Genomic DNA, 16660 nt, shown 5'->3' with positions numbered 1-16660 from the left:
GGGCAGGACTATCGGAGCAACACAGAACAAAGTATGCGTTTCTGTGGGAGAGAGCCTCAAATCCATATTAATGAACAAGTGAGGGCTGAGAGGAATCCGCTTTCAAAATATCAGATGCACATATAGTAGAAGCTGAGTAACACACTTAGGACAAGTCTACTGACCAAAAAGTACCAGAGTTCTGAGGAGAAGCCCAGCTGACAGGGACGTGGCAATGTCACCCCTGTTCCCTCAGGATCCAAGGAATCCTGGAGCTGCCTCAAAACAGCTCAAAAGCCAAATGCACATACACCTCCCCAACTTCCAAGCTGGAGCTTAGCACTGGCCTCTGGGAGTATTTACGCCACAGTGACTGACAACGCTACATACCAGGCCTTCCCTCCCCTCCCTGGGAGACGTCTACCAGCACACCGCTGGTGGATGCCCGAGCAGCACCATTCCCGGCGAGCTTCAGGAGTGCACTGAAACCCACCCAAGCTCTGTGGAAGACTGTGGTTGCTTCTCAGAAACTTACACAGAACAGAAACATCTATTCTGGGAAGAACTCAGATCCTTTTTCCTACTTTCATAAAAGCATGGTGTGCTGGCACCCTTCCCAGAATCCCTGTGGTGTGGAGGGCAGGACAGCCTTCTCTGGCAATCAGTGGCTCTGCACATGTCACAGTGTGACACCATTTATACACGGGTGGCAGAAAAGGAATCCATGACGTTAGTTTAAGTAGTCTCTAACTTCATTTTGTGAGAAGATTTTATTATATTATTCTAAGATATCTTCCTTTGTATCTATCTGTTTTAAAGAAACTACAAAGCCTCCTAAAGATGTTTTGTGGGCAGTGAGCATAAGAAGACAAAACCAAGTGGAAACGGGGAGAATTACTTGAAATTAATCAAAAAGGGATGAAAAATTCTGATAGTACCAAACAATTTTGTATTTCCAAACAATTTAATCCAGATTCACACTCTCCCTCCATTCTTTTTCCCTCTTCCTGATAAAAGAACAGCGTGAGCTTTGTGCTTCTTAGATAGCTAAAGCGTGTTCACACTCCACCAGCTGATTTCAGAGATTGCTTTCTAGCTGAAGCGCAATGGCAGAGTCAGGAGAAATTGGGTGTCTCCTCCAACATACCCCAGGAAGACGTGGGGGAAGGAGATGTTCATGAAAGAAAACAAACATTAAATATAAAACCCAAACCCGCCTTGAAATGCCAACTGATTACAGAGAATCTTAGTAACAGAAATTTTAGGGCATGAAAGAGTTCAGCCTCAGCACATGTTTTACAAGGCAGTGATGAAAGTTTGGAAGCACAGAGCAATGACAGTTTCATCAATCAGATCCACATGTTGTCCCACCAGCCACAACAAACGTCTATTTCCTGTCAATCCAATCCACGAGTGTGAAGGATAAAAACAAAGGTCTAGCCCTCCATTCCAGACATTTACAGTGACTCTAAGCCAGTCCATCTTCCTCTCCATGATTCCTGGACATGAGAATGGTCCTCAAAAGTAATGTAATGGGGGGGGGGGTGAAGCTTAGCAGGGGGCACTTGTCCCACACGTGACACATCCTAGGTTAGATTCCTAGCATCCCCAAGGCCCTGAAAAATAGCAGTGGCTCCACAGTCCCACGTATCTTCAGGGGAAAAAACAGAACAAAACACAAAGCTAAGAATGAAACCATATCGCACACCAATGCTTGAGTGTTCTTCCACCGGGATTCCTCCATATTGCCACAAACGGCTGCTCCGAGATCCTGTCTATAGAGGAATGGCCTATGAACAGGAGGTTAGGTAACTGGCCCGGGCGGCTCAGCCAAAGAAGAATCAGATTTGAGCCAGGGCCTCTGCATTTCTCCATAAAACTGCCACTGCAGAAAACAAAGGCACATGCGGTTTGTCACCCCGATGGATGGCTCTGCAACCATCCTGAGATCTCTAAGCTGCTCATCTATTTCCAAACACCAGCTCTGTCACTGCTAGTGCTGAAAGATGCTGGCAATTCACTTGTTTCACATTAAGAAGCATCTTGTGGCTGTTACAGCAGGCAGAGCTGCACACAGACTCAGAAAACGCTGTGCATGCCCAGCTGCAGCAGGGCCCATAGTCCCCATTGCTGTTCACCAGGGACAGATTTCTAAAACTGTCCTCAGCTTCAAATCGTCACAAGACTTGGGAAAGAGCAGCAACTGGTTCAAAGAATGCTGCCATCATTTTAGCTGAATCACTGAAGTGCAGATATAAATGTGACAACATTTCTCCATGTAGTAACAGCAAATGAGCCTACACCTCCTAAGTAAGAATACAAGATTATTTATTTAAAGATGCAACAAAACACCAAAAAATAGTAAAACTTTTCAATACTATTAAAAGTTTTCTTCAATTTTTATTAGTTTAAATGTTCTAAAATGTTTTTCCTTTTAAGGATGAATAAGTAATCTGTGTATCCAATATTTTTAGATAATGCAAAAAAGTTCATCTACTACAATAGCAATAGTTATAACTGCAAAAAGAAAATAGAAAATCTAGAAACCCCACAATGTTCAGAAGAACCATTACTACAAAATACCTGGCATTCAATGTTGTATTGCAAAAAGCCCTTAAAAATTACAGTCAGGAAGACAGTAAATCAAAGGGAAAAAAAATGTCCTGTCAATCAATGTTGAGTAAAAATAAAAAACCATGAACTTTCCTCTCTGCAAACTTCATGTCTAGATGGCGTAGAGGGAACCCATGACGGCTCAACACTGCTGGGGGCTGGGGCAGTGTGTGGGTAAATTTTTCCTGCTGTCAGTTTAGATCCTCTTAAGGCTATTCTATCCCTACCAGGCAACAGTTGCTTCCTCATTGTTAAATAACAACTGTTAGATAACAACTGTTATTTAACAATGAGGAAGAAGACAGAACAAGAAGGATGAAGGAGAGACCAAGCTCGCATTCATGGAGCAGACTGAACCGCAGGTGCCAGCCGCTCTTCTGGGTCTGGGCCTGGGAGGACCCGAGTACCGGGGCTGGCCCCTGGCTTACCTTGCTGGATGAGTGCTTCTGCTGCCAGCTCCCCGCTGCCCGCATTGGCGTACTCTTCGTTGGGGTGCTTCCTGTTGTAGTGCCGCTTCAGCGAACCAGAGATGTTGCAGGAGTAATGGCAGTGAGCACAGCGGAAAGGCTGCGGGAAAGGGGGTGCAGGAAAGTGAGCCTCAAGGGAAGCAGAGGAGCACAGCTTCCCCAGTGACATCTCCCTTGGCCCACTGGTAAGCATCTGGCACCCAAAACCCTGTGACAAGCCCTGGGGAAAGTGCTGATCCCAGGAATGCCGAGTCCTGCCTCTGTGGGAACCACCAGGCAACCAGGATGAAGTGCTCCCAAGATGGAGTCGTCTTTCCTAAAGAAGTGTGCTGTCATTACTTCATTTCCTTTCCTTTTTGGTCTACCCAGAATCTACAGTTCTTGTTTAAGAAGAAAAAAAGCAACTGATCATTCTTTTAAGTGAATGTCATTAAAAGCAGGTTTCATTACAATTAATTTCCTGCTATCTGTGCTTCTTCAGCTAAACGACTTCCTCTGTCCATGGTATTTACCTGCAAGAATCTGTGTACGCAGTAGTCACTGGGTAATTCCATCTAGTAAAACCTACTTCCAACCCAACCTGGGTGAGATGAGGTACTTTCAGGATAAGGACGCACACGAATCCACAGCCTTGTCTGCCCTCCTGCTCACTGTTTTTAGGGAATCATGAAGAGAGGAGGTGAACTCGAGTAGCCAGTGTGACTCTCTAGAACACTCAGGCCTCTTGGGAGCCCAAGGACGCGGCCATGAACTCAGTGATGGATAAGCATCTGATCACTATGGCATCCCGTGCTCTACCCGTGGTCAGGAGGATACCAAAGTGTCCTCCTGAGCCATGTGCTGTGCTGTTCTGATAACTGCTATAGGAATGCTCATTTTTGCATTGCAGACACCAGCAATGGCAGCCACGCTGCCCAGCAGGATTGAAAAACTACAGGGCAGCCAACTATGGCCCCAACACTGGGGGGTTCAACCAGACCATTGAGCACATGGAACCTTGGACAAGTCATAGAGCCTTTCTGAGCACTGGTCTTCTCATCAGGGAAATGTGGGTGGTGACAGCTCCTTGTACAGCTGTGGTGAGGACTCAATGTTACTGTAAGCGGACATCTAAGATGCCACGTCAACTTTTTTTTTTTTTGCTATTTTATCAGAACTCTTGAGCATCTGAGAGCTGACATACCACTGAGTCTTTTAAGACTACATTAAATCCCTGACCATCTGACTCATCGACATTTTTGCCACTCCTACCCCGAATGGGGAGTCCATGGAGCAGGGGATACCCTTTCTCCCCTGGGGCGCTCAGCAGCCTCTCTCAATGGTTTCTTCCTCTCAAGTCTACAAATGTGCTGAGTCTTCCCATTGAGAGACAGGCCGAGGAGGAAGGTGGGGTGAGGAACATGAAAGGAGAGCTTCCGAAGTCTTCACCCTCTTTCCACCCCACCCACCCTCTGCCTCCTGAAGAGCAGCTTCCACCGGGGGCCTTCACGCCTGGCTCCCTTGCCAGGCCCCAGGTTCTCCTGGGCAAGCAGCTCCAGAAGTTCCCGTCAGACGTCATGGCCCCTCATCACCACAGCTAGCTGCCCCTCCCAGTGCAACACAGGGCACCGCAGTGGCCACGTTCCCCAGCCGCCCTCTGCATGTTCTGGGTTTATTGACAAGATCTGCTTTCCAGGCCTGATGGCGAAGACTGGCCCTCTCCAAGGTGCTGTCCTTGGGCCGCTCTCCTTGCTCTGCCCTGGGTCCCAGGATGGTTTCTGTGTTGCTGAATGTTGAACCTGCATGTCCAAGGTGACACTCCTGAACTCGAGTAGCCAGTGTCTCTCTAGAACTGCAGATAGGAGGTTCAACTGCTTTCCAGGCCTCTCTAGAGGGATGTTTTGTAGGTCCCTCAAATAAACAATTTGAGGACTCCCTCTACAAAACCAGCTAATCATATAAAGACAGAAGCCTGACAGTCACCTTAGTCTTTCCTTCCTTCTATACTCAGCCATTTTGAAACTTCCAGTCTTCTGGGAACCTCTCCAGACTCTATCCTTCCCCTCTATCACTGCAGGACAGAGAAAGTGTGACTATAAAGATAACAAGTCACCCCAAACAAGGGTCCTTCTCCAAGAGAAATACACAAAGTGGTTAATCCAGTGGCCCACCCTGGTTTGAGATGTCCCCAGGGAATGTGTGACATCAAGGCCAAACTCAGGACGTGGGTCGTTTTGTGCAGTTCTGCACAGGTTAAGCTCTTGCTTTCTTTCAGTCTTTCATGTAAGAGTGCTGTTGGTTTGGCTCACAAGAGTTTGTTAAATATAAGGACCTGGCACAAAGGCAAAATTACTCAGGCTTTCTCATTTATCAACTGAGAACAAAAGGTCTAAAATTCCAATATATGATTAGTGCAAAAGTTAAAATAAAAGCTCAACCATTTTAAAGCGCTTTCATCTCTAAATAAGCAAGTATTATGAAGTTATTATTTTTGGAATGTTAGCATTTACACAGAAATCAAAAAGAAAGAAAACTAAAAATGTTACACTGCCAACCCAGGCAGTCAGGGGGCAACAGGAGCAGGAAGAGAGGGGCCATAAGAATAAGAACAGAATAAGAACAAGAGCAGGTCCCGTGAACCTAACTTCAGACCCAGAGCCAATTTCCCCTTTCCTGTAGCAAAGCAAACTCAGAGGAGTCTCAACCCCTTACTCAGCTCCCTGGCAGAATGAGGAGACTAGGTAGACCAGGATCTGAGGAACCACTCTCTGAGCAGCTGGTGTCTACCTTCACGTTGGTAGGGACCCTCAGTGAGGACAATCCTCCCTCCTAAAGGACCCTCTCTAGCATCCTGGGGTCTTTGTCTGCTCAGCTTTGCTTTGACGCCAGGTCTCAGCAGCCTCATAGCCATTCGCCACCCACAGCATTGGGGTCAGCAGGACGCCATGCTATCCCTTCCCTGGGGCCGCTTCTGCTCTCACGACCCTCATAATCCTCCCGGGAAGTCGACCACTGCTGCCTGCTACTGTGGGTCCTCTCTCCTCACTTACTGTGCTACCTGAGAGGCAGCTGGGCCTCTCCAGCAGAGCAAGTTCTGTCCCGAGTGGCAGGCCACACGCCAGCGTGGAGCTCCACTGGGCTGCTGCTGGGGAAGAGGCAGCCCCCAGACAGCAGGGGCAGAAAGCCTGAGTGCAGACTGATGCTGTGAGCCCTGAGACGCCATCTCCAAAGCATCTATCTGGCGGCCCCTACAGCAGACAGGCATGGCTCTCTGACCTGGAGGCCCTGCAGTGAGTGAGGCGGATTTGTGACTCTCTGAATATATACAAGTTTTTGGACTTTAATGTCAACACCAAAGATTAAATGCTATCTAGGCAAACTAAATCATGAGACTGGGTTTTAAGTCAGATACTCACGAATAGCAAATGACACTAGGTCTCAAAAGGGAAGTTATTTATTCAGAGCTTTCAGGCCAGAATCCAGGCAAGAATTAGGAGGAAGATATAAACAGGCTGCACCAGCCTAGTTCATCTGGAATAAAACATCCAAGTTCTTCTTGTGGTCCAAAGAGAGTGAATCAAACAAGACAGGGGGCCCATTGTTGTGACTAGCAACTCAGTGCTATGCTGGAGTAACAAGACCTAACAATCCTTATTATTACTATGCAATATTTGCTGAGAACTACATAGCACGGAGTGTTTTTCGTGGATCCATTAATGAATATCACAATAACCTTACATTGTATATAAAATTATTATTCTCATTTTACAGATAAGGAAACCGAGGCACAAGTTCCACAGTCCTCTAGCCAGACCATTGGTCTGTATAGGTTTTGGGGCCCCAAGTACAGCCAACAAGAAAGGAGTGCTTTGATTTCCTGAGTACATCGTTCCTCAAACCCCCCTGGGAAGGGCCTGGGTTGGTATCCTGGATCTCCCAGACATAAGAAATGAGGAGCACTGTGGGACAGGAGAGCTGTGGGCAGCACCAGAGCTGCTTTAAGGCAGGGATGGGAAGTGGAGGGAGAAAGGCAGCTGCCGGCCAGGTCCTTGGACACCGGGCGCTGGGGTGGGAAGTGATGTCAGGCCCTGGGCAGGAGAACGACATGGCCAACTTTCCATTCAGCAATGTCAGTCTGGAAACCACAGGAAAGAAAGACTTAAAAGGAACAAACTGTGAAGTTTTTCAGGGGTTGAGACAAGATATACCAAGGAAGAGGGCATTTAAGGCAGATGAGGAAGGCAATCAGCCAGACCTAATGCTTGGCATGATGTGTGGAAGAAGGAGGACTCACTCCATGTTTCACACTTGGATGACAGAGAGGGGGAAATGCCACAGTCTAGAAATTCTGTAGATCAGGGAGGCAGGGGTTCCTAGAGCTCTGGATGTCCACGAGGCCGGGGCCAGAGAGTAGATGGAGGCATGAGTCTAAAACTCAGAGGAAAGCTCCAGGCCACAGATGCAGCTCTGAGCACAGGCAACTGGCAGACGCCTTCCAAAAGAAGGCACCACAGTAGGAGAATGCTCAGAGTGAGATGAGACAGCCCTGGAACAGCACCCCGGAATATAGGAGAGGACCAACGAAGAGGGACAGGAAGGGGGACACGAGAGAACAAAGGCAGGTAGAAACAGAGAGGTCTAAGAGTCACGAGGTCTACACAGTGCTGGCTTCAGGGAGGCAGAGACAACATAGTCAAGTGCACAAGGAAACCCAATCAGAAAAAGCCTCACCAGTGTCCACTGGTCCTGGTGGTGAGGGGTCATCAGGGTTCAGTAGCACATGAAAAGAAAAGCGGAGTCACAGAGAGAAGACAGGGCAGAAGTGGGCTTTGGGTCACGGGCCTGTATTCAAAATGCAGCACAAAAAGACCACGGTGGGGGTTGAAAGAAAAAGTACAACTGAATTTGTGAGGTTGACGCTCTGTAGGTTCCTGGACTTATGTCAAGGAAGCAGAGACCTATGTCTGATTAAAGTGATGACCATCAATCAGCATGATTTTAAAAGGAAGGTAAATGCACTTCTTCACAATTTGAGAACTTATTGTTCTAGTTCTTCAAACAGAAAGAAAAGAAGCAGAAGAGGACTGGAAGCCCTATTTCACCAGCGAAACTGGGTTCTCACTTCTAACCCAGTGAGATTAGAAGACACCTAACCACATGAAAAGGAGGCTGCTCCCACTTTCTGCCCATCAAGGAAGGGACTCAGGAAAGTTTTAAGGGAGACTAGAGGCTGGTGACCAGGTCATGTTTGAGGCTGTGACACTGACAAGCAGCTATGCGCCAAAGCACAAGGATGAGTTTTGGTAAAAGGCGAGGCTGCTTCCTAGTGGGGCTGGGAGGGCGAGCATGGGCAGGCACAGGCAGGACTCAGTGGCTTTCCTCAGCTGCGCACAGCCAGACCGACCCAGCGCCGGCAAGGGAGGCTGCTGAGTAATGGTGGGACCACTGACAAATGGCAGGAGAGGAAAATGAATCAGCTTCAGACCACTCTCTTGAAGGCAGGGAGGGAGGATGGCAGGAGGGGCTGATGCGTGACCCCCAAACTTCTCTCTAGAAACTCCAAAAGGCCCTCAGTCAGAGCTGAAGCAACAGTCTCCAAATGCTGCGGCTGAGTGAGCACCTCAGGATGGGAGAGCGGGGGCCAGGACAGCAGCAGGCCCGCCTGCCCAGGGCCACAAAGCCTCCCTGTGTATGAGGAGGCCAAGGCTGCCTAGATGCCACCACCTATAAGCCACATAACTTCAGGCTTTTTCCTAAATACCCTGGTGTATGTTTCCTCCTCTGAGATCAGGGGTCAGAGAATACTGATGGCACACAATTATTGCATGGGGCAAGACAGCAGTGTGTAGCAGTGTCCTCTCCTCCTCATCTGGGATGGTATACTCCTCCTCATCTTGGGATGGTATACGTTGGCTTCCCAACGTCTTTCCCCCCTGAATTCTCTTGTAGAAGACCACCAGGCGATCTCCCTACACCCAGGCTCCCCGAGGCACGCACTCCTCTGCGGGACTCCTGCTCCGCAGGTCAGAGCCCAGGGTGGCCCAGCTCCACCTGTCCAGGGGGCCACCCCACTACACTCCCTGCCTCTTTTGACTGACATACTTCCCTTGTGTTTATCCCTTCTGACACAACACACAGCTGGTGGTTATTCTGATTTGTCCTCCTCGTGAGCGTAGAGCTCAGGAAGGCTGCTTCTCTTGATTGTTTCTGGCCTGTTCTGATCACTGGGTCCTGCAGCACCTTGGACGGTGCCTGCAGGTGGGGGCTCAGGATTGATGGAAGGGGAGTGACTCTGAACATGCCTCGGGACAAGGTCTGCACCGTGATGACCAGGAGCTGCCCAGGTTTCCCTAGGCACTGTGGGGGTGGAAAGGGGGAAAATAGAAAACACATCAAAAGGCGAGCAGCAGGCACAACTAGGGCTATGCTTATTTTTTTGTTCTTCATAACTGCCATGTTTTCCAGGCTTTCTACCACAGAAGCACTTAAGTAACCAGAATCATGTAAATATTAAGTTAAACATGTTTTAAAAATTAGGCCCAGGCCCTGAGCTGGACTTCCACCTGAGAGCATGGCATAAGAGAGAAGAATCTGGCACGGCTCTCACTGAGTCAGGGAGGCCTTGGTGAGACTCTGTTGCACAGGGTCCTGGCCCCGCTGAGCATGCCCCCTACGATGGGGCAACAACAGCTCAGTCTGGGCTCCAGCCACCTCACTGGTCCTCTACAGCAGCCTCGAGAGAATTGTCTCTTACAGTGTAACTCAGACCATGTCACATCCAGCTCTTGCCATCAAACAGCCTCTGAGGGCGCTCAAGGAGAAAGCCCACCCACCTTGCCAAGGCCTAGAGGGCCTGCCTGCTTGGTGCCTGCCACCTCTCTTACCACATCCCTCTCCACAGTCACCCTATTCCTTGGTTTCAGCCACACTGGATCCTTCCTCACTCTCACTTCACCCAGAACATGTCACCAGCATTGTGACTGTGTCTAGGGACAAGTCAAGTCTTCCACTGCCCATCACATCCCAGTCCCCTCCCTGTCATTCTCTCCACAAGAACCTGGGCCAGTCCCCTACTCAGAGCCTCCACAGTCTGTCCACAGCCCATAGAGACAAGGGGCATGTAAGACGCAGACCTCTCTCCACCCACCCTGGGTCTGCAAGGTGCCCAGCAGGAGCTTGCATTCAGGTGGGGGCAGCAGGAGCCCAGACAATCTTCATCACCCTCCCTGTGCACTCAGCCAGGTGCATGCTGGGTACTGCATGGAAGCCCACTCCACTCTACTCCACTCCGCCAGTTCTGACTCAAGTTTTTAAGCTGTTCCTTTCCAAATACTCCTTACCTCACCATTCGCTACTTGGCTAAGCTCTAGGGCTCAGGTGGCAATTTCGGTTCCCTGATGGTGTCTCATAGAATAGCATGCAGAAATCCAGTTCTGACCTTGGGTTAGGCCCTGTGTCTCTTTCTCTAAATATTCTCAAGAAAGAATACATTAGCCAAGCACAGTAGTCATACCTATAACCCCAGGTACTTGGGAGACTGAAGCAAGAGAATTGCAAAGTTTAAGGTCAGCCTCAGTAACTTAGTGAGACCCTGTCTCAAAATAAAAAATAAACAGGACCAGGGGTAGAGCTCAGTGGTAGAACATGAATGAGGCCCTGGGTTCTACCCTCAGTGCTAAAAAGCAAAAAGAAAAAGAATGAGTCTAACACTATAGGACATCAAAATAAAAAAGACATATGCTGATCTTAGTGAAAAACCAGCAAATGTTTCTGAAATAACAAGAATCCCATGCTGACCTGCTCATTCCAAGCAGAGCATTAAGCCTTAGATCCCCCCAGGGATGCATCCTGGGGTCAGAACGTCTGCCCATCTAGGCGTCTTTTTACATTCTGAAAGAAGACAACACCATTCTGCTCCACAGATCTGAGCCGATGAGTTTAACATATTCTTTATACCCAAGTCCCTAAAACTGATAGTCCTAGAGTGGACAAGCTCTCCAGACATGCTCCCCTTCACTCCTCAAAAGTCATGGCTCATATATCATTCTCCCTCACAACTCCCCATCTGGCCCCCACATCTAGGGAACCTGGCACCAAGCCTGCTGCTGAGCAACTTTACCTACATGCTCAGTGTCCCAGCCTTGCAGCCCTCTGAGAGCAAAGTCCACTCAGAACTCACTCACCTATGCTTCCCGGGAGCCAGAGCAGGGCCTAGCATAAGTGGACACCCAGTGGATAGAGTCATGTGTTAAATGGAAAACGGAAATCACCTGCCTCTTTCTGTTAACAACTCACGTGAGGTTAGTTCGGCAAACCCTCCTGACAACAATAACAAACCTCCCTAAGAATCTGAATCTGATGTTTTTTTTTTTTTAAGACATTAAATTTTAGAACTTTAAGACATTATGAAGAGACCAAAAGTCACAGAATGAGAGATTACATTTCCAACATACATCCAAAATTCAATCCACACTGCAAATATATAAAGAATTCCTAAAGATAAATGAGAAGGGGCTGGGTTATGGCTCAGCAGTAGAGCGTGCAAAGCCCTGGGTTCGATCCTCAGCACCACATAAAAATATATAAATAAATAAAATAAAAGTATTGTGTCCAACTACAACTACAAAAAATAAATATTTTTTAAAAACGAGAAAACAATAAAATCACCCATTAGAAAAGTGAGGAAATAATTAATCAGACATTTTACTCCCAAAGAAACAAGAAAGAAAAGGAGGAAGGAAGGAAATTTCAAGGTCAAGAAATATGTGAACGGGCTCAACATCACTAGCGATCCTAACAAAGACACCACACAGAGAGGCTGGCATGCCCCCAGGCCAGGCACCAAGGCAGGGACCAAAGGGCTCCTGTGTGCTGCTGCTGCAGGGAGCTATGGCTGTGGTCTAGAGAAGCTGAGAGCATACATGTCCACAGCAGCAGAGCTCACGGCAGCACCAAGACAAAAACCCCATCATCCATCTGCAACGGAATGGATAAGAATGTCATGCTGGTTCATGCAGCAGAGGACTATTACACATAACAGAATGCTGTACTGCAAAGAAATGAAAAGAGTCAGAGCCATATTCAAGGACACTGTTCAGTCTTACAACACAGGCTGAGTAAAGAAGCATACTCAAAACAAATACACATGACAAAAATACAACGCATATATAAATCCATACAGACAATGAAGATGCGCAAAAGCACACACCAGATTATTTTGTTTAGAGCTGCACACAAGGATTGTAAAGTATAAAGAAAATAAAAAAGCAATTCTCAGTGAAGTCAGGATAGTGCTCCTTTCTGGAACAGAGAAGTAGTGGGCTCAGACAGGCCCTGCAGAAGGGCATATGATGATTGGCATGGCCCATTCTGGGCAGTGGCTACACAACTGTTCATTTAAGAATTATTCTTCTTTCCATGCATTTATACTATATGCACTATTCTGGATATACTTTCTATTTCACGATAAGTAAAAAAAAAAAAAAAAAAAAAAAGAGCAGGAAAAGAAAGCAGACGACTAAGTGGGTAAACAGGACACAGACCCACCCCCTGACAAGCTTTTAGGAGGAGTGCAGGTAATTTACGTGAAAGACCTAGAACAACACAGAGAACCCCAGGGTAGTCACCATCAGGTACTAAGGATGACACCGCTGGCCATGCAAAGTGATTTTAGGTTTATTTTTTTCACTGTACAATAAAAATTTGCACTGGTACTATAAATGTGCTCTAGCATATCCACCATAACCCAAAGTGTCTAAAAAGGAGACTGCAGTAGGAGTGACAGGCCTGCAGAAAATATTAACTATAACTCTAGCATTGCCGAACCTAAATCAAGCTCCACGGGTGGAGAGACTGTCTTGGATTATGCAAGCATTTCCCTGGGGCTTCAGTGATAGGACATGTATAAGATTTACAGCAGTGCTTCTGCAGCTGAGAAAACTCGACAGGAAGATAGAGGTTTTTCATTAATGTCTGAGGTAGCCATCAATCCGGTAAAATGCAAGCTAGCACCAAGTCACCTGAGAGGTGCAGCTGAGCAAAAAGGAGGTGGGGAGGGATCCCAAATTCTTGAGAACTTTGAATTCAGGGCTCATCTCTCTCCCAGACTTAATTTAGTTACTACTGAGACTGAGGAAGCAATTTCATCTAATCAGAGTCTGGAAAGAAGAGGATGAAGTGACAATTTCTTCAAGGGGAGGTCTTACCTGGATTTTATTTCTGGAACAGGGCAATCAGAACAGATGTTTCTGCAATATGTTCCCTACCATTTGCCATGGAGAGATCTATGGTCAGGGACATTTCTCATTGATGGGTAGAGATATCACCAATTGCATAAATGAGTAACAGTGTCAACAGAGCAGCCTGCACAAAGAGGTCCATCAAATTATCAACCACTGGCAGCTTGGACATGGAAACTCAGTGCAAACACCAAGGCATAGAACTCACGATATTCCTTTTCACCTGAAAGTTTGCATTTGGAGTTTTAAGAATTCCCATGTTTATTCCTGCCACTGCTGAGAGAGAGCAGATCAAGGGGCAACCGAATTCACTGCGGATAACAAGAGTGGTCACGGTCTCTCCTGCATGCTTCAATTCAGCATGGAAAAGAAGAGTTAATATTTGCATTTTGCAAATGAGTGGAGATGAAGGCACTGCAGTCACTCAGCAACAAAACTAGGGTTTGGACTAAGGTCTGCCTGACCTCAAAGTTCAGGCCACTTTCCTGGGCCACTGGTGTCCCCATTGCCAAGGCCACTGCAAACAAGCATTGCTTAGCAACCATCACTCCTGCTAATGGACTCCTGGGTGGCTCCTGCCACTCTCCCTGTTATACCATATTTGAAGCTCTGCAGATGACTTCAGGCTTCAAATCAGAGCATCAACCATTTTGCAGTAGTCTTTCCAGCACCTAAGGTTCTGGAAGCACCACCTACTGACCATTTCTTCCTCTGCCCTGCTGCTCCCACCTTGGGGACTTGCTCTCTACAACCTCTGTCTGGCCTGCCCATGAAAACCTGCTGTCTATCACCACCTCCAAACCTGCAGGTCAAACAGGGTTAACACTGCTGCAAAACTGAAGATCGATCATGACTGCATTTCCATAGATTTCCAAAGAACACACCAGAAAAGGATTACATACACGCCCTTTTACAGGAATTTCCACTGAGATTCCTTGAACATAATACAATAATGAAACAAGGCTTACTGTGCCCTACACAAGAAAACAATATTCTATAGATATTAAACCTGCTCTTTGCCAAGAGGCAGCTCCTGATGGGATGCGCCATCATCTGTTGGCAACAGGGACGGGCTGGCTCACAGCATTTGGTGAATGTAAAGAATCCAATGAAACTGGGCCCTGCTGGTTCCCTCAGAACAGAGCATCTCACTTCTACAGCCCTTCTGCGTGCTCCATCTCAGCTTGATCACCACACCCTTCACTACTGCCAGAGAGCTCAAGGCCACATGGTGAACTGAGAATGGAGTTCACCACATAATGGACATAATGGACAATCTTTTGAACCCTGAGTCCTTGGGCTCTGCACCCTTGAAGAAGAGCTGAGATGAATCTGTGACACTGATGTTCTGTGTAATCTATTTGTTTATTCATTCATTCCCTCAATAAATATTTATTAAGTGCTGCCTAGGTGCTGAGAGAACAAAAACTAAAACACAGAATTTCCATTCTTGCGCCATGAACAAGTAAGCTGATGTCCTTAAGCATATAAAAACAAAGCTATAGGGTGAAGACCTGAAAGTGGTCCCAAGCACCATCTGGGAACAGAGCACACAGAGGAGATCAGACACAAACCGAGTCAGGAGGGTGCGGTGCAGGCCACACTGAGTCTACACTTGGCATGTGGAGACTGAGGCTGAGTGAGCCATAGGCAGGCAGGCAAGTTGGCAGGGGTTTGTAGCCTTCTGTAGGATGTATGCTCTGAGTGCCACCAGAAGCCATCTAGGTTCATTTTACTATTTTCTCTGTTTGGGGATTTCCTGCTAACCAGTATTTTCCTGTTTCACAGACCTAAACACTGGAGGCACTTGGGTTAAAAATGAGGGTAAGGTCTCTGGTCATATAAACTGAGAGCCAATATTCACTGTGTCCCTTCTGCACCCCACTTACCAACATCCCACAGAATCTGTGTTCCAGGAAACACCCTCTGGAGAACTGTGGTTCAAGTGTTCGAGTGGGAGCCTCTCTAGTCTCTCCCAGGTGACGGTGCTTCCTGGGGACAGGTGTCATGTCTTAAAACTCTGCTGGGTGGACCACTGTGGCCAAAGGAGGATTTGCAAAGCACAACATGCAAAAACAAAACCCCTAATTGGCTGACTGTGGGATTAACCTTGCTACTCAATGGTAATGTACCTAAGAGAATCTTCTTTTCCACTCAGAGAAACTTCATTACACTGAATCTTAGAACCTTCAGGTTCTAAGATTATGGCTCAGTCAAGTCAGTGACCTTCTTAGGATGTTCTAGATGATAATGTGGGCTGAGACTGAAATATTTCACAGACATTCAGTGGACATCCTCAGTGTCTGCTCTCATCCTCCTTAGAGGCATTTTGGCAGAGTCATGTGCTGGCTCAAATAGCAAAAGACACTGGTCACCAGGCCAGTCTCCAAAGATTGCATCTGCTCCCCTGAATTGGCAGGTGAGCTAATCAAAAAATAAAAATATACACACTCACAAGAACAAGGACCAAGATGGCAAATGATAAGATGCACGGTGGTACTCTTAAGGGAAGTTCCCCAAATGCATCTGCAAGTGGAATCCTTCCTCACCTCCTCCTCTGCCTGAGCTCAGTAGGAAATCAGACCTGCAAACACAAAGAGGGGTGGGGCAAGGGGCACATGGCTGACCCTGATGTGACAGGAACACAGAGAGCCTCATGATGCACTGACAGTCACAGCAGAGAGAAGAAGACAGAGAAAGAGACACAAGAAAAGAGATGTGAAAACACCACACCACAAAGAGCACCAGGAGGGCAGCAGGTTTCCCGGAGCCGGTGTTCCTGATGGTAAGCCTATAAAGGTGTTTGAACTGAGTTCCAAAGTAAGGATGATGTTTACAGGGTCTCCATGTGAATGAAAAGATCACCCCCTTCTCCTTGTCCAATGGCCAAGTACAGTTCAGGCAGAGTTTTGTACGCCACACTTGTTTGTAACCTGAGCCCTCCTGAAATCTGAGTGGCTCAAGGTCAAGTTCCCTTGGCCAGGGAACAAAAGTCTCATGACTTTTTTTCCTTTCTTCCCACCCACCAACCCCCCCCCCCCCAATCTCTTAGGATTTTCAAATTTGAGAGCATAAAGTTGGAACTGAGCTCCATTCAGGGTCAATGACAACAGAAACAAAACCAAAACTGGAGCAAAGATCCAGACAGAAAAAGCCAGGTTTTAAAATAAGGCCAGAAACAAATTAAACAATTTAAAAGAATAAATGTTTTAAACCATGGGGCACCACAAGTTCAAAGATGGCTTGCATTGAGGTAATTATCTCATCACAATAAATAACAGTAAATCAATCCACACTAATTGCTTTTCATGCAAGAGCTTAGAAGACTCTTTAGCATTCTCTGATTATTGATTTTTTTGGTAATCACCTCTGCTGTCAAAAATG

General features: G+C 47.1%; 1 protein-coding gene across 7 annotated transcripts in view; it reads right to left on the bottom strand.

The window, feature by feature from the left end:
• Zfat (zinc finger and AT-hook domain containing) overlaps positions 1 to 16660 on the bottom strand; it is a 180581-nt gene that overhangs the window by 43644 nt on the left and 120277 nt on the right. For all 7 annotated transcript variants that reach the window (XM_046449067.2, XM_046449063.2, XM_046449065.2 and 4 more), the window contains one exon: positions 3021 to 3159. In XM_046449067.2, the coding sequence (XP_046305023.1) occupies positions 3021 to 3159 (139 nt within the window). The remainder of the gene's footprint in view (positions 1 to 3020; positions 3160 to 16660) is intronic.

This window comes from Marmota monax, unplaced genomic scaffold (genome assembly GCF_021218885.2).
Source record: "Marmota monax isolate L192 unplaced genomic scaffold, Marmota_monax_Labrador192_F-V1.1 WCK01_AAM20220418_F8-fsc00073, whole genome shotgun sequence".
In the NCBI taxonomy this organism is placed as follows: domain Eukaryota; kingdom Metazoa; phylum Chordata; class Mammalia; order Rodentia; family Sciuridae; genus Marmota; species Marmota monax.
The sequence above is the reverse complement of the archived record's forward strand: the minus strand, read 5'-3'. Positions and strand labels throughout refer to the sequence as shown.